At 50.0% G+C, this 19,775-nt stretch overlaps 4 protein-coding genes across 4 annotated transcripts; 3 read left to right on the top strand and 1 right to left on the bottom strand.

Moving 5' to 3' along the window:
- Positions 1-186: 186 nt before the first annotated feature.
- HOO65_010145 (alkylated DNA repair protein AlkB) lies at positions 187-1,394 on the top strand (the record flags this gene model as incomplete). Its single annotated transcript, XM_071005930.1, has 2 exons — positions 187-454; positions 514-1,394. The coding sequence occupies 2 exons, from the start codon at positions 187-189 to the stop codon at positions 1,392-1,394; spliced, it is 1,149 nt and encodes a 382-aa protein (XP_070861967.1).
- A 3,690-nt stretch (positions 1,395-5,084) lies between these two features.
- On the top strand, positions 5,085-10,198 carry HOO65_010144 (Sulfite reductase NADPH flavoprotein component; the record flags this gene model as incomplete). Its single annotated transcript, XM_071005252.1, has 4 exons — positions 5,085-5,581; positions 5,645-6,002; positions 6,449-6,594; positions 7,015-10,198. 4 exons carry the CDS (start codon positions 5,085-5,087, stop codon positions 10,196-10,198), a joined length of 4,185 nt encoding a protein of 1,394 aa, XP_070861966.1.
- A 143-nt stretch (positions 10,199-10,341) lies between these two features.
- Positions 10,342-16,271, bottom strand: HOO65_010143 (HECT-domain-containing protein; the record flags this gene model as incomplete). The annotated part of the gene is made up of 4 exons (XM_071005236.1): positions 10,342-11,839; positions 12,168-13,629; positions 13,697-15,957; positions 16,030-16,271. 4 exons carry the CDS (start codon positions 16,269-16,271, stop codon positions 10,342-10,344), a joined length of 5,463 nt encoding a protein of 1,820 aa, XP_070861965.1.
- A 1,633-nt stretch (positions 16,272-17,904) lies between these two features.
- On the top strand, positions 17,905-19,537 carry HOO65_010142 (zinc finger protein Yan; the record flags this gene model as incomplete). Its single annotated transcript, XM_071005725.1, has 2 exons — positions 17,905-18,029; positions 18,130-19,537. 2 exons carry the CDS (start codon positions 17,905-17,907, stop codon positions 19,535-19,537), a joined length of 1,533 nt encoding a protein of 510 aa, XP_070861964.1.
- Positions 19,538-19,775: the final 238 nt, after the last annotated feature.

Below are 19,775 nucleotides of genomic sequence, written 5' to 3'. Positions count from 1 at the left end.
CCCGCAGCCGGTGGTCCAGCTGTTGACACCTGTCAGACCATGCTCCGTTAACCCTAACAGCTTCATTGTGTGACATAACCAGTTCTCAAAAACTCCATCATGGCAGGGTTGAGCTTTCACCAGTAAACTAAAAGACTTTTCGAGAATACAACAAGGCTCCCTAAACAGAGCATCACCTCCACAACTATGGCACGTGATCTGTCTGATCTAGATGCCCATGAACAGCCGGCGCCAAAGCTTAAAGCCATTTGGAAGGCCATATCTCGGACAGACCAGGACGAGCTTCTTGCTGGGTCTCAGATTGATGATCCACGGGACTCGACACAAGCTGCCAAGTTCTGTCAGTCTGGGATTGTACCAGCTGAGAACATTGCTCGCGCATGGCAACATATTGGTTATGCCTCGCCGGTGCCGCCTCGTGATGTGCCGATCATGTATCACCCACTAGTGCCTGGTGAGGACCCTGGAGAGAAAGAGAAATTGTATAGACGGCCTACTAATGATCTACCACAGGGCTTCGCATTGTGATGGATTTGATCCCAGTAGAGGCCCAGAGGATCCTCATAAATCGGGTGGTCCACCGAGATCTCAGTAATGTTGAACACAAGACCAACTTACACCTGCACTACGACATACCTTATCCAGAACTGGCAGTAGACACTTGCACAGAAAAACCCGAACTAGAACTAGACGCAACTAACTCTGCGGGAAGGTCTGCATCTTTCTTTCACTACTCACCATCTTCAGAGGCTCGATTTACCCCCAAGGACCCTGCCGTGCACAAACCACTATCGATACAGCAGGTGCTGAACAGGCGACTGTCATGGATGACCCTCGGTGGCCAGTTTGACTGGACGAATCGAACCTATCCAGGCACCGTACCTCCCGACTTCCCGCAAGATTTGGGCAACTTTCTGCACGAAATGTTCCCAGAGACCGTGGCACAGGCGGCCATCGTCAACTTTTATACGCCGGGCGACACGATGATGATGCATCGTGATGTCAGCGAAAAAACGGACCGGGGGCTAGTGAGCTTAAGCATAGGCTGTGATAGTCTGTTTATGATAGCGCCTAGCAATGTGGACTGGGATGACGCCACGGAGGCTGCCCCAAATTCTGGGCTGCAAGCTGGCGCTCTATCTGAAAAAGCCGGAAAGAAGTTTTTGCTCTTGAAAATTCGTTCGGGAGATGTAGTCTACATGACGGAAGAGTCTCGGTGTGCATGGCACGGCGTTCCTAAGGTGCTACGCGGGTCATGTCCAGAAGCACTGCAGGATTGGCCAGCACAAGAGCGCCGGGGTGAAAGCGGAGATGGCAGCATAGATGAGTTTGAAGAATGGCGAGGCTGGCTACGGAACAAGCGAATTAACATTAATGTGCGGCAAATGGAGTAGGCGAAGCCGCGGCAGGAAAAGAGAGAGAGAGAGAGAGAGAGAGAGAGAGAGAGAGAGGGAGGGAGCGAGAGACTGGAAGGGATGAAGGATAGAACAATACGATAGTGAGAGGATGAGGAGGTGAGGGGGTAGGGGCAGGGGTTTGAGTAACTGGATGGTACAGTGGAAGGGAGGGGATACAGCAGGTCAGCCGGGGATTTGAAAGGGTGCGCCGCAATACGTTACATCTTGGCCCGATGCCCATGCAGTGTAGCAGTATACAAAACCGGAGAAAACCTAAAACTTAGAAGAAAGCTCCCACAACCTGGTTCGGCTGGGGATTGCTGGTCTGCTAGTGCTGTTGTTCCTACTGGTAAACTGGGCTTTCTTGTTCGTCAATTCCAATCTCCCCCAGCAGAGTAGGTTGGCTGCATTGTGTACTCCGAGATCTGGAATGATTCCATCACACAATCATACGACATGCAAGGCACAACCGGGGGCCTAGACGCGGCTATGGCGCGAGGAGAGGAGAGGGGATCATGGGGAAGGCAGTGACATAAATGCTTAACCTCATACAGCTTCATATGGTTTCTTTCAACTACGGATATAGAGCCAACTGTAGCGCAGCGCAGGATTGCGAGTCGCACTGATGTAGCAAAAGTCCATTGAGGTGGAGGCAAAGAAGATACAACCCACAGAAACATTGACTCTGGGCACCTATCCTAGCCTGACTTTCTCTTCTGCATGACAACTTGCGTTATATTCGGGGCTCCTTGCGCCCGTCCTCATCTATACTGCCCGACATGCCCTGCTCCGAGCTGCCCTGCTTTTGCTTCCCCTCTGTCCTCAATCTACTCTGCCTAGAAGAGGCTTGGGAGCTTTATACAAACGGTTGCTCCGATTGGTTGGGGGCTATTGATATTTGGGCTATGGCTGATTGTACATGAGGTAGATGGGCTAGTAGGTTGCATACACATCTTGTCCATTTGGTCGTCTAGCTTGTTCGTCTCGTGTCCTCTCGGGTAACCCTCATTTACCGTATTACCTTGCCGCAATGCGCTAAGCACCACGTCGCTGACTACTAAAAGATTGTCTTTCTTTTCTTCTGTCCCTCCCTCGCTTTCTACGCCCAAGAACAAGCGACGGGAAACTTTGAGTCTGTGGGCGGTATTATTTGCATTACCTTGAATTGCAGCATCATGGGGTTCTAGATTGCGGAGAGGAATGCTGCAAGACAATTGCAAACCACGCTTGCCTATTTGAAGCTTGATTTCCAACAACTAGGTATAGCTTGAAGGAACTCATGCATGCAGAGACAGAAGACAGGGTCCACCTTTGGAGAAGAAACTCAAATACTCTGCAGGGCTGAGGAGTGGCAGACCCCTGTGGGAATGATGCGGTCAAGTAGAGTCTGCAGGCCGAGCGAAGTCTCGAGTTATTTTGCCCTCTATTATTGACTGCTGTCCCATGATTATGATTCGACTTCGCGATCCTCCTCTTTCTCCTTACGTACTGCTTAGGTTTGCGGCCAGTTGGTGGGTGTGTGTGTGGCTTGGGGTTTTAACGGGACGAGATGGGTCATGGGTTGCAAGAAGCCCAACAAGATCATGTTTCAGCCATTGGCCAGCAAACATGGCAGGACAAAAACTAACCGAGTCGCAAAGCCGGATTTTTGGAATCTATTCCTTTTATCCTTTCATTGGCAGCATAGCTTCAGCCTAGCCGGTCCCGGCAATGTGTCGACTTGTCTGTCTGTCCATCTACCCATATAGACTTGCCTGTCTGCATTTCCTTGTCTATATGAGGATACATATGAAAAGGGGGCAGTCTTTGATTCTGGAATGTAACAAGTGACGGGTTATGAAGGTGAGGGGAGTCATGACATGACGTAACGCTCATGTATTGGCCAGCATGACAATTTGCTAGAGCTCCTGGAAGAGATTAATATGACTATGCTATATAATAGTAGAGGGAAAGCGACGCCCTTATCCTGTATCCGTCCTTCTCGGCTCCTTCCAGAAACAGTAGATTAGCCGGGGATCATCCTCATGGAATGAAGCTGACCAATGGGTACGCCGTTTAGCAGTGTTTTCGGATATTGCACTTGTTGAGTTTATCTATTTATCTCCTTCCGATATTTCTTTCCTATTTGTGTTATTTTTCTAATTTTATCTTATTTATCCATTCATCACATTTATCACATTTATCTAGTTTATCTCCTTTTTTTTTCTTTTTTCTTCTCTCTCTGTCTTAGCGAGAGCTCCGCCTTCTATGCTGCAAATGGGCATGTCATGTTCGCTACTGTGTGTGTGTGTGATTCTAAGAATTTCAAATACTTGCATGAAACCCCCGAATCATCATGATTTGAGTTTTCGAGCCGGGGTAGTTACGGGGAACAGGGGCTTAAATATAGTGGCAGCGAGCCTTCAGGCGCTGAAGCTCTTAACAACTTATTAGCAGCTCCTTCTGCGCTCCAGATGCTGCGCTAGACTAGCTTCAAAGAAATTTGATACGTCGAGGAAGATGATGACAGAGTCTCTTTACTAGTCTCCAAGGAAGACTAACGATCCCATTCTCGTGAAAAGCAAGCAGTCAGTAACTCATGCCAAGAAAGTGAAGGCTGAAATTCGGCCTTCCCCCTCTGAATTGGGACACGTCCTGCACCCTGTGTGTTGCTGTACGTAGGCAATATGTAATTGTGTATGTATGTACCAGTGCGTGCAACATGCCTCTTACGTGCGTAGAGCACCGGTCACAGACTACAGCAAAAATTCGTCATGCAACATACCAAGCATACCAAGTAGGTTTTAGCACTCTCTAGCAAGGGTAAGGCCTAGAACTCGCATGCCCAGTGGATGCAATAGGAATAGGGCCAACTCTATTGACAAGCTGTTGTGCTATGTATCATACCCTCTTTCATCCACACCCTTGCGTTCTTACATCCTCGACAACTAACATCGCCGCATGAACAGACATATACAGCATCCAGCATCCAGCATCCAAGACAGTATAAGTAATGAAGACACGTTGGGTGTAATTGTAAGGCGTACATCTCACCCTTTCTTTGTCGCCGTTGCCTCAGCTAGACTTTGTTTGACCTTGCGCCTTGCCCTTGCCGACTTACATATTTGCTTTGCATGCTTTACTTACATATTTGTAAGCCTTCTCTCCCTCAGCCAAGTCCGATAGTCCTAGCCTTGGGGATTCTTGCCTTCCCTTGTTCTTGCCACATTTTATGTTTTTCCACTACTGACGTGACGGGGACAAGGTTTCAAAGAACTTGGGCTCAGCATCGTCCTCTTTTCTCGTCCTACTCCTACTCCTTCCTCCGCTCTGACCTTGCTGGCTTGGTCAACACGCTTTTGAATATCGATTCCAAAAACTTCCCTTGTTTCATACTGCCGGCTTATGGCAATCGGGACGTGAATCTTGCCCGGCCTGATTTGAGAATCCTGCTTGATTTGAGTTTGCATTCGTCATAAAAAAGAAGCTATGCCCCAGTTCTGCCAAAGTCTTCATCTTGTCCACGCCAAAGTATTTGCACTCTCCGTCCTGGGTCTCCTCCTTCGTCTTGAGCTTCTTTGCTTTTATTCTTATATCGTACCCGCCTAGCCCAGAAAAGTCATTTCCTTTGCTGGTGCTTGTCTTCTCCATCTTCTTTTCGCATCATACATACTTACATCGGCCGGGCCCTGCATCCCATCGTTTTCAATGGACTCAAACGACCTCTCTCGGCCGGTCCTCGCCGCATCAAACCACCAGCCTTCGCCTAGGATTAGCTTTGCAGATGCCCATCTGCATATGGTTCTCCAGCGTTACCAAGACTACCACGATCAGCGCAGCATCCAGGTCCAACTAGAGCGCGAGGTATCCCAATTACGCTCCTACATGGGTCCAGCCGCCACTGATGACCAGCCTGTTGATGATAATACCCGGAACAGCCGACACAGTGCTAGATCCGCCCATGAGCGCAGCACATTATTACGAGCTCGTTATTCGGAGCGGACGCCTTCGCTAATCCGGGACTCGTCAAGTGGAAGCAATGGCGGAGGGCGGAGCCTGCGGCGGCTTCCTGAGTCACGAAGGATAAAGATCGGACTTGTTATTGACCCGGTATTGCAAATGCCATGCTTTGCTGTCACCTCTCGGTCAGCACGGGCTGCAGGAGTGCCAGAGGTCGAGCTGGCGGCAATAAACTTCATATTAGCGTAAGTGATACATGGACCCAATCCGATCTAGACCTTCGCCCGACCTGTCTAACAAACAAAAAGCCTTGAATTCCCTTGCTGGGAACATTTCCACCGAGAGGACTTCCACCACAATCTTCGCCATGCTGACCCGTGCGGCCCGCGCCATGAGTCTGGCCATTTGATGATGGCTTCTGCCTTGTGTCTCATGACGGCCTCAAGCTCGGTATTTTCTATGCTCGATGAAATTGCCCACTGTGGGACAGCGCATGACTACATCGGAAACCAGGCCAGCTCTCCCGCTACATGGGAGGGCCGTGGCTTGTCATACAAAACGCTACGCAGCATGGTGTGCTCGACTAATACCAGCGGTACTCGAGACATCCGCAGCACCATAGAGTTGACGCCGGCCCAAGCCTGGTTTGAGCTAGAGAGCAAAGTGGTGAGGGCATCATCGGCACGGGCTCCGACGTCTATGACGGGGGCCTCGGGGGCTGTATATCGAGTGGATCATCTGCTTTTGGACAGACTGAAGAAACAGTTAAGTGGATTAGTGACGTGTTCCCATTTCGGGGCCGCGATGCGCAGAGTCGATTTTGAAGATGCTGTAGAAGACGTGCTAAGGGGTCGGTAATGACGTCGGGCGGGGGGGGGGGGGTGCGGTGTCTGACGAGAGATGGAAAACAAGAGTTGCCGGGATAGGCGAATAAATGGGGAAGGGTTTTTTTTTATTAGAAATAAGACGGATCCACTATAACCTGGAGCCGCAGCCAATTAGAAACGCACATCACATTGTGTGATAATGACTTTATGAATATTATTCCTGCTGTCAAACATAACAAAAAACTTCCAACCTAAAACAAAACTGAAAGCCTATTCCTCTTCTAGTGCCGGCTGGTGTGCTGTATCGACCCACTTTTATACACCGCCAGCGTGCTCTTCGCGGGAATCGGCGGCCCCACTAGCCTAGTCGCTTTTTCTCCGGGCGGTGCACGCCACCTGTCGGTTCTCGGGCCGCCAGCTGGCAACAGATAGTAAGTAGCCGGGCCACTCCTAGAGAGAGCGGAGGGAAATAAAAGCGGGGCGGAAAGACTACCAGACCTAAAGCGGTCTAGAAGAATTGCGTGATTCTGAGGGCGATGGTCCAATTTCCAACCAGCAGAGGCCAAATCACACTACAGCACGCAAGCCAATTCGCAATGGGGGACGATGGCGTCTTATCAGGATTTATCCGCGGCGTTTTCCCCTGTATTAGAGATGGCGATGGCAGTGGTCTCCTTTTTCCCTTTTCCCTCCTCTTAAGAGCAATACAGTCGCAGGGTGCTCTTGTCCTCTCTTCCCCTCGTCTCTCTTTCTCTTGTTTCAGGACATCATCACCATCTTTCCCTCTCGTCCCTATCTGCATATTTCTCAGTTTTACACCTCTTGAAAATGCAGTTGAAACATCAGGAAAGCTGTGGCGGTGTTGGTAGCTTGCCTGATGCGCCCATCGAGTCGACTAAGCAGTCCTCCAGCCTGCCCTTTGGCCAGATCCCGCCACTGTCTTCCCTTTCTGGCCCTTCGTATGTAACTGCCCAGCTGCTGGTGCAGCAGGTCGCCTACAAACTTTCCGACAAGATCTTCTCCTATTCGCCCGAGACTTTCGATCTTCACGTTGCTGCCGAGGAATGGGCCGCACGCGGCGAGAAGAACATTTATGGATCCTCGGCGCCTGTTATTCCGCTACAGACACGTACTGGTGCCGGATCATTTGCTCTTGGCTATATCTTCTCTCCGGACTTTGACCTCAAGAAACGCCACATTCCACAGACCCTCCTGGCTCCTTCTGCTGCCTTGACCCAACTGCGCCAAACTCTAGACCAGATTGCATTGCTCTATGGCGTGTCATCTCCATTTGTAGCCCATGTCCCTGCTCTGGGGTATGCTGCCAACCATGGAGTCGTCTCCGAATATGACCAGGCTCTGCGCCTAGCGGAGGATCTTGGCCTTGGACTGGTTTCCAGTGCTTCTGCTTCCGAGGCCCAGCACATGGCTCTCTTGGCTACCCTTTTGGCGACTGTCGTCCCTACGTTGCATGTGTACGATGGCGTGCGCATGGCCCGTGAAACCTCGCGTGTCGTTGATACTCTGAGTGAAGCTAGCATTGCTCATCTCTACCAGACTATCCAGACCAGGACTTCTAGTTTGAACGAGCATCTAGACGCTGCCGGCAAGACTCTGGAAGTTCTTGCTTTGCTGAATAACGAATTAGGCACCGATTACCAGCCCTTTGAGTATTTTGGCGCCGCTGACGCCGAGACGGTGCTCATTGTTTTCGGTAGCACTGAGGCCCAATTGGCTAAGCAAGCTGTTTCCCGCCTCGTAACCGAGTTTGGCTCCAAGGTTGGCCTAGTCAATGTCCGTCTGTATCGGCCGTTTGCCGAGCAGAAGTTCCTTAGCGTCCTCCCCGAATCTGCTCGCAACATTGCTGTTCTAGGCCAAGTCAAGGAAGGCGCCTCGTCCGATGCTGGCATCCAGTCAGCTTTATACACAGATGTGTTGACTGCCATCTCATTCTCAGGCAAATGGGCTGCTGAGCCTGCCGTTTCCGAGTACAAATACTCCCCTTCAGAAGTTATTTCTTTTGAGACTCTAGCCAACATCTTTGGCCAGACCACCATGATTGTAGATGACGCGCTGTTGAAGACCGAGCTCCCCGCTTCCTCGCAATTTTCTTTCTGGGATTCCGACTCTTCAAGCTCTGTTGGAGTGGCCACTACTGTTGCTAAGCTTCTTGCTCGCCAGGCCACTACAAATGTCTACCTCAATGAGACCTTTGACAACCTCGTTCAGGGTGGCGTTTTCCGTGCTGATATCCGGACTTCCAAGCAACCCATCGAGGCTCCCTATCCTGTTGCCAATGCCGACCTGACATTTGTGGGTGATGAGAAGGTCTTTAAGGACATTGATATTCTAGCAACTGCCAGGCCTGGAGCCAACGTAATCTTGCGTCTACCCGACTTCAAGAATGAGGAAGTTGAAAAACGCCTTGCCGCTGATGTACGCCAGACTATCAAGAATAAGGATCTCAATCTTTATGTTCTAGACACTGCTGAGTTTGGCGACAACGCTGTGGCTGTGAGCCTTGTCGTTGAGTTGGCTTTCCTCAAGATTTCCCGTCCTGATATTGCAGATGATGAACTTTTCAAGCTGCTTACCCTTAGCGGCCATTTGAGCACCAACGTTAATGATGCTATGACCACTCTTGGTTTCTGCTTCAGAAAAGTTGAAGCCCCTGCTTCCTGGTCTGAGACGCCCGCCGGATTTGTGGCTACTACACGCCCGTCGACTATCAAGCCCACTAGTTTTGTTCCTTTCGTCAAGGACGAGGCCGAGCCTGTCTCTCAGCTTCAGAACTGGGAGGCTGTGGCCAAAGCTTTTGCCTTTAAAGAAGCTTATGGCACATCAGAGGCCCTCCGCCCTGACTTGCCGGTCAAGACCATGACTGTCACGGTCAAGGAGAACCGCCGTTTAACCCCCACCACTTATGATCGCAACATCTTCCACATTGAGTTTGACCTTGGTGCCTCTGGTCTTACTTACAATATTGGCGAGGCCCTAGGAATCCATGCTGAGAATGACCCCAAGGCTGTGGCCGCCTTTATTTCTGACTATGGTCTTAACGCCGACGATCTGGTTCAGGTTCCATCACGAGAGGACGCCAGTATTCTAGAGACCCGTACTGTGTACCAAAGTTTGGTGCACAACATTGATATTCTAGGAAGGCCTCCCAAACGCTTCTATGAAGCACTTGCTCAGTTCGCTACTGATGCTGGCGAGAAAGCCAAGCTGGAAGCTCTGGGCAGCAAGGAAGGCGCTGATGAGTTCAAGAAGCTGACTGAGGAAGATGCCGTTACGTATGTTGATGTCCTCGCAGACTTCCCCTCAGCCCGCCCATCCTTCCATGATTTGGCAACTATAATCTCGCCTATGAAGCGCCGTGAATACTCTATTGCCTCTGCCCAAGCGGTCACACCCAACTCTGTCACGCTGATGATTGTGGTTGTCAACTGGACCGATGCTCGTGGTCGTCTACGGACAGGTCAAGCTACACGTTATCTTGGAGGACTAGCTGCTGGCTCTAAGGTGACTGTCTCAGTCAAGCCTTCAGTCATGAAGCTGCCAGTCCGAGATGATGCGCCGCTTATCATGGCCGGTCTTGGTACCGGACTTGCACCCTTCCGCGCCTTTGTACAGTACCGCGCCATGCAAAAGGCACAGGGCAAGAAGATTGGCAGCATTTTGCTGTACATGGGCTCGCGCCATCAGCGTGAAGAATATCTGTATGGCGAAGAATGGGAGGCTTATCTAGATTCGGGCGTACTAACCCTCATGGGCGCTGCCTTCTCACGTGACCAGCCTGAAAAAATCTACATCCAGGACCGCATGCGCCAAACTATGAAGAGCATCCGCAAGGCCTACATTGAGGACGGTGGCTCGTTCTATCTATGTGGCCCTACGTGGCCTGTGCCTGACGTCACTGCAGTGCTTGAGGAGGCCATTGCCGAAGATGCCAAGTTGAAGGGCATCAAGGTGAACCCCCGCAATGAGATTGAAAAATTGAAGGAGGACGGCCGCTATGTACTGGAAGTATACTAGGCCAGTGGGCATGGATGTGACATGATATATATATATAGCTCCGATTGTTTGGATACAAGTCTTGTATGGAGGCGTTCATAAAAGCTTATAAATAATTTCAAGTGATTTCTTTTTACGATTTGCTATTCTCTGCTGTTGCATTTCTAGTCTTTCTTTGTGAATAGGTCGTCAAACGACACAATCTGCCCATCATATCCGATATGGCCGCTCTCGCCCTCTTCCAACGCCCTGTTCTGCGGACTGATCTTGTCATCGTCAGAAGTCCGAGCCTTGTCTTTGGTGGCTGGCAACGACCTCTCCGCAAATTCTGGAGGCGGAGAAGAAACCTGGTTTGGCCTGCGGCTCGTATTTTCGCCCAACTTTGCTTCTCTCTTCATTTCTTTCTTCTCGTTTTTTCTGCTTTTTCGTGTCTCCTGTTTCTTGACTTCCCGCTGAACCTTGTACTCTGAGCGTGACTGAAATCTCTCTGCCTTATTCCCTCTTGCCTGCCGACCAGTCATCTCCTCTCGTTTCGCTATAGCCTCCTCCAACCTCTCCCATTGGTTGACCTCTTCTTCTGCATGTTGTGGTACCGCATCTGGAGCTATAATCCCGGCCATTTTGAGTACTGCAACACGGGCACCGCCCATTCCCGCATGCTCACCGACGCGACGAACGCGCATCTTCTCATCGCGTGCCGTTGCCACACTGCCTGACATGCCAGCTGCGCTGACGTATATCTGCGGCACCCATCCACCGGTACGCTGTGTGCCAAGTTGCGTCAAACACTCGCGGATCTCCCGCACGCGCTCAGCACACACGGATAACCACGACTTGCCGCGCTGTTGCTCCTCACAACGGTCAGCCCGGGTAAGAATAATCGTTACGCCGACCGGCTGGATGTTGTTCTTTGCAGCATCACTAGAACTATCAGTACTAGCTGCTGCTACTGCAGCCGCACGTCTGCGCTCGCGACTGACGTCTGCTAGCATTTCTAGAATATACGCATCTGCCTGCGTTAATGGCAGCTCCGCCCGAACAAGCAAGACGATTCCTCGCAAGCTCTTTCTCTGGCGCAGATACTTGTCGATATGAGCGCCCCACTCGCCACGAGACTTAAATCCATACCCGGGAGAGTCAACAAGCATTAAAGAGCGCGGAGCGCCAAGGCGGGGAATTGGCTTGCTACTTTTTTGGGCGCGGCGAACAGCAGCGTAGGCAGCAGCCCAGCGAGCGACTTCAGCACGTGGGACGAACGGACCACAGCCAAAAACGTTCATTAGCTTAGTGTAGCCAGGAGTAGATGACGAACGTGCTAGCGGTGCGCCTAGTAGCGCATTAACAAAGGTTGATTTCCCGGCGTTGGAGCAGCCCAGGACGCACACTTCGGGCACGTAGTCATTGATTCGGTGGTCGTAGAAGGTGTTAGCACTGTACTGGAACACGGCCTTGGGCGTAGTGACCGCCTGAAAGAAGTCGATAGCCTTGGTCATTTCACGCGAGTGGAATCGCGGATTCTCTGACGCCGCATCAAAGACTATGCTCGGCGAGTCCCAGAGCGAGGGTACTTCGACTTCTCGCGATGTTTTTCTAGAGTTTTCATTGCTGGGACCTATCGCGGCCTCGGCCTGACCCAGCGAGGAGAGAGAAGTAGAAAAAAGCCTGCATGTTAAGAGACGCCCTAGCACTTTGTTTTGCTGAAAACACGCCATTCCCAAGTCGACTTGAAAGTGTATATGGATTCCTCATGACTTTGCTCTTCATCATATGGCATATTACTTGGCCTAGATTTGCCAGGGAACCACAGCTGTGGGGCTTGAAATAATGACTTAGGGTCTAGGGTTGAAGTGATGTTACACGAAGACTCTGGATCAACTAAAATAGTGCAGCCGTACAGCGTCTATATGAATGTATGAACAACACAAATGCAGACCGACCTCTTCTTCCCCTTTTCCTTTCCTTCCCTCCTGCTAATTCTAACTAAGCAAACCCGAAGCCCTGTGCATTTTCCAGGGCCATGCATAGCCTTTCTTTGAGCTGCTCTTTGTCTCTGTATGAGGGAAGCAGTAGTGTTCCATAGCATGTATATGCTGTGGGCAAGCGTGGATGGTCGCCTGTCTCTTCTCCGTTCCTCTGCACCACAAACTGTAAATTTTTGATTCCCCCAACAGGCACGCGATCCGAGGCTGTGACAAATTCGAGTAGCTTGCGTTTCATTGAGCTGTCAAAGCGCTTGACAACTGTCCAAAAGTCACGGATAGTGCGGTGAGACGCATCCCAGCCGACGTAGCGTGCATAGCGCCTTAGCTCAGATATATCAATCTCTTGAATACCCTCTACGAGAGATTGAAGTAGTGGTGGAGTTAGTAGCTGCAGGCTTTTGGGGTGGATGCATGTGTTGAAACCACGCTGGAACGCTTCAAACTGCGTACGAATAGAGACGTCAGTCAAGTAATGTATATAGTCGCTGACGTAGGCACTGCGGTTACTGTGTGTCACCATAGGCGCGTCCTCCGGGTTGTCAGCCACCAGGGTCTGCTGCCCAAGAGCAACAGCACCGAGCTGTGGCCATTCGGGGTTCTCGCTGTCCATCTGACGGGACACTGGCTCTCCAAACATGTCGACTGAAAACTCATAAGTGCGGGCAAATACGTCTTCAATCAATCCATTTGCCTCATCCCACTCTAGCAGCGTGGTAAGACCATTAGCTAAGTCGGGCCAGCCGTCCTCAATGTGTTGTAGGTCGGATACTGGGCAACCAAGCAGGCGTCGGTACAAAGCCTTGGGGAAGGTTACAGGAAGCGTAAGTCCATTGAACAAGGCTAGGGACATGAGCAGGCCAATGAGTTCAAACTTCCAGCTTTCAACAATAGAGCCTGGTACGAACCATGCCATGTGTGTTCGCGAGTCAATGGTGAATGCGCCATACTCTGGATCTAAGCATTTTGAAATGACGTGCCGGAAAAACTCTTGCTGCACACCACCAGAGTCAAAACCCTCTTCTCCATCATCTTCACCAAGATGGACCTTGAGCGGGCGCAGTAACTCATGCTCATGACGCTTCCAAAGCTGGTCAAAAGTATCCTTGACAATGTTTTCACGACTAACGTGCAGAATGAGATACTTAGAGGTGTATTTCTTCATGCGTTCATGGAGAAAGTTGGATAGAAGCCTATTGTTGATGGGAGTGCTGTTAATCGGATTTCGAGTGGTCTCCCACGCTGAGGTAGAGTCTTCATAGCCACGATTCATACGGGAAAAGTTGATGGCGCGAAATTGCGAAACACGCGTTGCAGGCGAGAAGATGAACGGGTAGTCCAAAATATGTTTCCGCTTAGAAGACGAAGTGAAATTGATCCAGCTGATAGGGAGCGCGGTGCAGTCAAGGCGTTCAGAAAAATAATCGATCCGAAGGTTGATATCAGAGATAAAGAGTTCGCGACGTTTTGAGTCTGAGAATGTTAGCACTTATGTCTTCATGGCTATACATGGAGCCAGACAACTCTTGCTTCAACTTACACATATGCTCAAACAGCATCAAAGCCCCAGCGAAGGCGCTGTTGCAATTGAATTCACCTTCGCCATCCCAGTCACGAATAATCACGGTACGTGCCCAATCTAGCAAAATGATCACCACACGCTCAAGATGCGACGAATCTTTATCATCAACATTCAGTTGATCAAGCTGGTTCCACAAGGGCTGCAAAACATCCCAATTTGCGTCTTCATCATCGTTCAACCACGTGACAGCACCCATATCCGCATAATGCTGGCGTGCAACAAGAGCCAAAAACAATCTTCTAGCTAGACGCAAGGCAACTTCATCCGTGTATGCATCGTCACACTGCAGATATGTCTCCGTGGTAGCTTTGGACTTGCTTGCAACTGAGAGTCCCATAGAACGTAACCGTGAAATATCATACAATGTGTTTCGGTTAGAAACCTCGGGTATTAATGCAACCAGGGCATGTAAGCAGATAGTCATGATTTCGCCAGCTTCCTTGTTGGTTAGTGAGACATCGGATTTACGAAATACCTGAGTGGTTGGTGATCTCAGGGCTTGTAAGGGCTTAGGAACACTAAACAAGCTGGACGAAGCCATCCACAGACTGTGAAACACGAGCGTGGGCTGGCTGTCAATAAGCTTGGCCAGTCCCCACCACATAGCACGGCTAGAGAGCAGACTGTCGTCGCGCGAAAACGATTTGATCAGTGCTTGGGGACAACTAAGGGAGTGAAAAATACTCTGGATGAAAAATGACTGCCACTCGCTGCGCATGGCCGCAGGGTACTGTGAAAATGATTTGGGTCGCCCTATCCGGAACAGCTTGGACCCGAACTCTTCTGGCGTTTCACGAGACATCCGAGCTGGGCGGAAGTAATGCTTTTCAGCTGTCCCATCTTCCTTCATAGCGCGATAAACAAACTCGATGATTTCCAGACTGAGGTAATCCAAGCTTTGTGGTAGCAGCGTCATGTCATCGGGAGAGGTGGCAGTGGGTTTCTCGATGAGGCTGTTGTCAGACGTGCTCTTGAGCTCGGTATCACGACTGCTATTTGAGCTTGAAGCATCTGCATCTTCGGAGAATATCGGAGGAGTAACAGCAATATCCTGCATCAATGGCGGCCAAGGTTTCATTTTGAGGGGGGATTCGGCGTCTAAAGAACTCGTTTTTCTGTTCGTCTTGTTATGTGCTTCGAAGAAGTCGACACGGGGGACAATTTCAGAGAGGCTACGGTTGGGTACGGATTGCGGAGGGCGAGGGTGCTTAAGTTGCTTCTCAGGCAAGGCCAGCTTAGGGGAGACTAGACTTTGCGAAAGGTGGTCATCAACAGGTTGCGGATGCGGATCTTGTGATAGACGGCCAGAAGTTTTGGGGGAGGCGGTATTGGTTGGGGGAATCAGCGAGGACTTGACATGAGCATTAGAGCTTTGCCGTGCGAGAGATCCCAAAGCCTGGTTTCGGCCGGTTCCACTAGATTTGGAGGATTCTGAGGTCGCAAGGTAGCAATACGATTCTTCAGAGCTTGATGTATCATGATCCTGGAAATAAGGCACAAACGAGTCGGGCGCGTCATTATCTCTAGGGCGATTTTTTATAGAGTCCGTCGATGAGCCACACACTGGTGATCGACTTCGTGGACTTCCAACGGCTGATGATGGCAATGGAATAGCAGCAGCTTCTTGAAGTGTGATGTCGTCTTGCTCTGCGGCCGAAGCTTTGTATGAAAGAGCAGCTAGTGAATTGGGCGTCAGCCATTCCAACATGCGAAATGCAACAGTACCAAATACATTTGCCGAGACAGAGCGATGATCTTTGTTCACCGGCTTTTCGTTAATGACGAGGTGTGGTCCCGATGCACCGATGGAAGAAGATGAAGAGTGCTGGCCATGGCTGGTACTAGTAGAAATCCCTTTTGAGTCTTGTGGAGAGACCGGCGCAAGCGGAACGCGGCGGTGTTTTGAGGGTCCAATTCGCTTCTGGGCTAGAGCGGCTTTTGAACCTGAAGGTGTTGGGGAAGCTCGGTTTTGGTACCAAGGAGATTGTGAAAAAGACAGCGAGTTTACAGTGTCGCTAGGTGTAGAAGGCGGAAGTAGGAATGGACATAAAAGCCGTTCGGGGCTATCCTGACTAGCAAGGAAGACGGCTAGAGTCCGGGCGCTATTTGGATTGTATCGTCGGATAGGTGCTGAGCCGACAACATGTTGACGACACGTGAGGCAAGTGGATGTTGAGCATGAAGGCGAGCCACAGCCGTGTTGGAGCTGATGGACAAACCTGTAGATGGAAAGAGGGGTCAGAACAAAAGGGGGGAGGTTAATCGTCAGAGGTGGGTAGGGTTAGACTTACTTCTCTACCAACGTCATAAAACCATACCGCCGACTAGCATGGTGTACCTTGTAGACCTGGCGCGGATCATCAAGACCAACCAGGTAATCGCGAAGCTCTTGGGGAGCGTCATGAGGCAGACGAGGAAAGGTGGTATGTTCCCACAAGAGACCGAGCAGATCATTATAGGCAGTCATGTCGGCCTGGGCAGCGGCATTGGCAGTAGCACCAAACACAGAACGACGAGATGATTCGCGCGTCATGGTGGGAAAGTGAGCCCCGCAGGGCTGCTTATAGGTCGATTGTGAAAAGGCGGGAGAGGTGGAGATGTCGAGTTGAGCGAGAGCGCAAAGATTAGTCCACAGGAAGAGGACAGTGGTGTAGGATTGCAGGAAATAGGGGTCTCTGAAAGCTAAAAGGAAGCTTTGTCGTATTGAAGAGTATTTATTGGTGGTGATGGGCTACGAGAGGATGGAAAGAGAGCCTGAGGCGGAAGCGGAAGTGGAAGCGAAAGCAGCGATACGAATAAGAGGAGAACCAAGTGAAAAGACGTCCGGAATTGATGAAGGTTTAAAAAAAAGTATATGGGTTCGAGTATCACGTGGCGTTTCTGGTGGCGTTGGCGTTGCTTTGTGTTGTTGATATGAGTTAAAGGTTGGATGTTGTTGACTGCGTGCGGGCCGAAAAACGGATTGATTAGATTTTAGTATAGAAACGTGCAACCATGAAGAAGTAAAAAAAAAGAGAGAGAACAGGAGACAAGAACTGAAATGTAGGAGATAGTAACAACAGCAGTAGTAGAGTGTGACCAAGGGATACTCATACTAGCCTTTCGTCTTGCGTGCGGTATTACTAGCGGTACAAAATTGTCATCCCTTTTAACGTTAGTTTGTTATTGTTATTATTGTTGCTACTAGAGAATACAAGCAGCTGCAAGCCTGTGCGCCAAAAGAGACGAACAGGAAAAGGGACAAGGTCAGAAGTAGCAGTGGTAAAGCTAGAGAGATGATGAGGCTGAGCTAAGTTCTGGCTTAGATAGGACAGGGGGGGGGGGCAAGTCTTTAGCCTTAGGTGTCCATGCACCTATGCGGCAGCGCTTTAGTCAGCACGTTCATGACTTCAAGCGGCTTCAAGGAACATGTGCACAGCAGCTTTTACTGCATCCACATGGCGTCTTGCTTTGATAATTTTTTCCTCTTTACGTAGGTGCATCAGTGTTGCCAGGTCTGCTTTTCCATCAGGACGAACAAAGTAATTGCATGTATCTGCATCATGCACTAGGGCAAGCCTTCAAAAGCCTCGCCTCCTATGGCCAATCATCAGCTTTGCACCTTGGTGCTCTGCCGCTTTGTCTGTTGGTTCCTTCCCCATGACTTCATCTCAAATATGCCCCATTAATAATCTTCGTCCCTCTTTCCCTCCATCAGCCCTTTTAAGCCTATTAGATGCAATGCCCCACTATTTCTCTCTGACTACAGACAATCCTGACCGTCTGAAAGGGTCTAAAGTGCTGGAGAAGGCCCCATTTTTTATGTGCAAGCGAACTGTAGGAAAAAAAAATGTTCCTTCCTAAAAAAGCACACAAACTTTCCCGAATTTTTAACCCCTCCATACCGCCAACAAAAGCTGTATGATATCAGATTACTTACGCCTCTTTTTTTTCTTCCTTCGTTGTCTATGGTTATCTTGTGGGATATCTTCTCAACAACGAAATCCCTTCATAGTCTTTATATTACTCTTAAATTTATAAAGCAACTGCGTCACCCCACCTTCACTGGTTTCTTCTCCCAAACAGCTCTTTGATCTTTGATTGGTCCGACCGCCTCTCACATCTTCATCTTTTTTATTGTTCTGTTGCTCGCAGTATCACCACCCCATCTGTTCCTAGCAATCAATATGTCTACTGAAGTCGCCATGGCCACTGCCTCGACGGCCACGTCGCATCCATACACTTGCAATACCTGTCGTATTGGCTACAGAGCCACCGACCTCCAAAAGGCTCACATGCGCAGTGACTGGCAGTATGCTACAAACCCCCCCCCCCACCATTTCGCTTCATTCGCCTCTTTATCCCTTCACTTGCAGACCTTAGCTAATTATTTCTTTCTCTTTCCACCTCAGCCGCTACAACCTGAAGCGTCGTGTCGCCGGTCTCCCTCCTATTACTTCCGAGACATTCTCTGAAAAGGTTCTTCAGGCCCACGCTGCCTCAAACGCCGAAGCTGAAAAGGCCTATTTTGAGAAATTCTGCGATGCTTGCCAAAAGAACTACAGCAGCGAAAATTCTTACAACAACCATCTTCTCAGTAGCAAGCACAAACAAAACTACCACTCTCGGCTTCGCGCTGCCGCGGCCAAGCCCGACACTCTGGAGGAGAGCACAACTGCCAGCTCTACTTTCTCCCTAGGCGAACCCATCAAGACTGAGACGCCTGTCCATGACGACGAAGATGATGAAAAGACCGTCGACAAGGTGGCTGAAGCCATCAGCAAGACTGCTATTTCTGAAGCCCCGAAGGAGGATACCGAAATGGCCGAAGAACCCCAGGCTTCTCCCCTACACACTTGCTTATTCTGCAACTTTGTTTCTTCGGATATTGATACAAATGTGCTACACATGGAACGCACTCACGGAACTATTATTCCCGAGAGGCCCTATCTTGTTGATCTGTCTGGTCTCATCACCCATCTTTACAAGCGCATTAAGGAGGACATGGCCTGCTTGGTCTGTCTCAAGGTCAAGTCCAACGCTTTTGCTGTTCAAACCCATATGCGCGATACTAGCCATTGCATGATTCCTTTCACTACTGAGGAAGAGCAGCTGGATATTGGCGACTTTTATGACTTTAGAAGCACCTACTCTGACGATGAAGAGGACGAAGATGAAATGGACCTTGAAGAAGACGCTGGTGCCAAGCTCGGTGCTGCTCGTTCTGTCAAGGTCACGGGCGAGGATGGCGAGGAGATTATCGAAGATGATGGTTGGGAGACTGACAGCTCCATGTCCTCAACTGATTCTGACGAAATTGGTGCTGTCAAGGCTGACAACAACCTATCCCGCCTCAACAAACACTCTCACCACTCCCATGACGACCCTCGTGCTCACCGTCGCGCTGATGGCTACCACTCACACGCCCACAAGCACCCGCGAGCTGCCTTCTACGATGAATTCGAACTACACCTGCCTTCAGGCCGCTCTGTCGGTCATCGCCAGCATCAAAGGTACTACCGCCAAAACCTGGAGCATTACCCCACGCCTGCTGAGCGTGCTCAGCTCAAGCTTCTAGAAGATGCCAATGCCAATGCTGAGCAAGAGTCCCGTGGCCGCGATCCCCGCTCACGGGCTGTGACTACTCGGAACCAGATGGGTATTACCGGCATTGATTCCTCAGAACGTGCTGCTCTGCAAAAGGAAACCAACAAGCACCAGTGGCAGCAACAGAAGGCCATTGCCAAGAAGGACTATGTCGTGGGCGTGAAAATGAACAAACAAAAGAACTACTTCTACCGATACGTTACCGGTGGTTAGGCAAAAAAGAAAAAAAAAAAAAGGGAAAAATGCGGCGTTGTTTCTTTTCTGTTCTTGTGTTTTGCTCTTATAGATCTTTGGTTATTCTGGATATGATGTTTCGCTATCTACTTGTTTCTCTTGCTATTCTTTGGGTCGTAACGGGACTAGGTCATGAATAATATGTTCAATGAATGCTTTATCCTATCCTATCATTACTGATTTATCGTTTCTGTCCAGTCTGATGTGGTACAAAAAC

Source organism: Ceratocystis lukuohia (assembly GCF_044167205.1).
Source record: "Ceratocystis lukuohia strain C4212 chromosome Unknown Supercontig1_pilon, whole genome shotgun sequence".
In the NCBI taxonomy this organism is placed as follows: domain Eukaryota; kingdom Fungi; phylum Ascomycota; class Sordariomycetes; order Microascales; family Ceratocystidaceae; genus Ceratocystis; species Ceratocystis lukuohia.
Note: the sequence above shows the minus strand (reverse complement) of the source record. Positions and strands in the feature narration are given on the sequence as shown.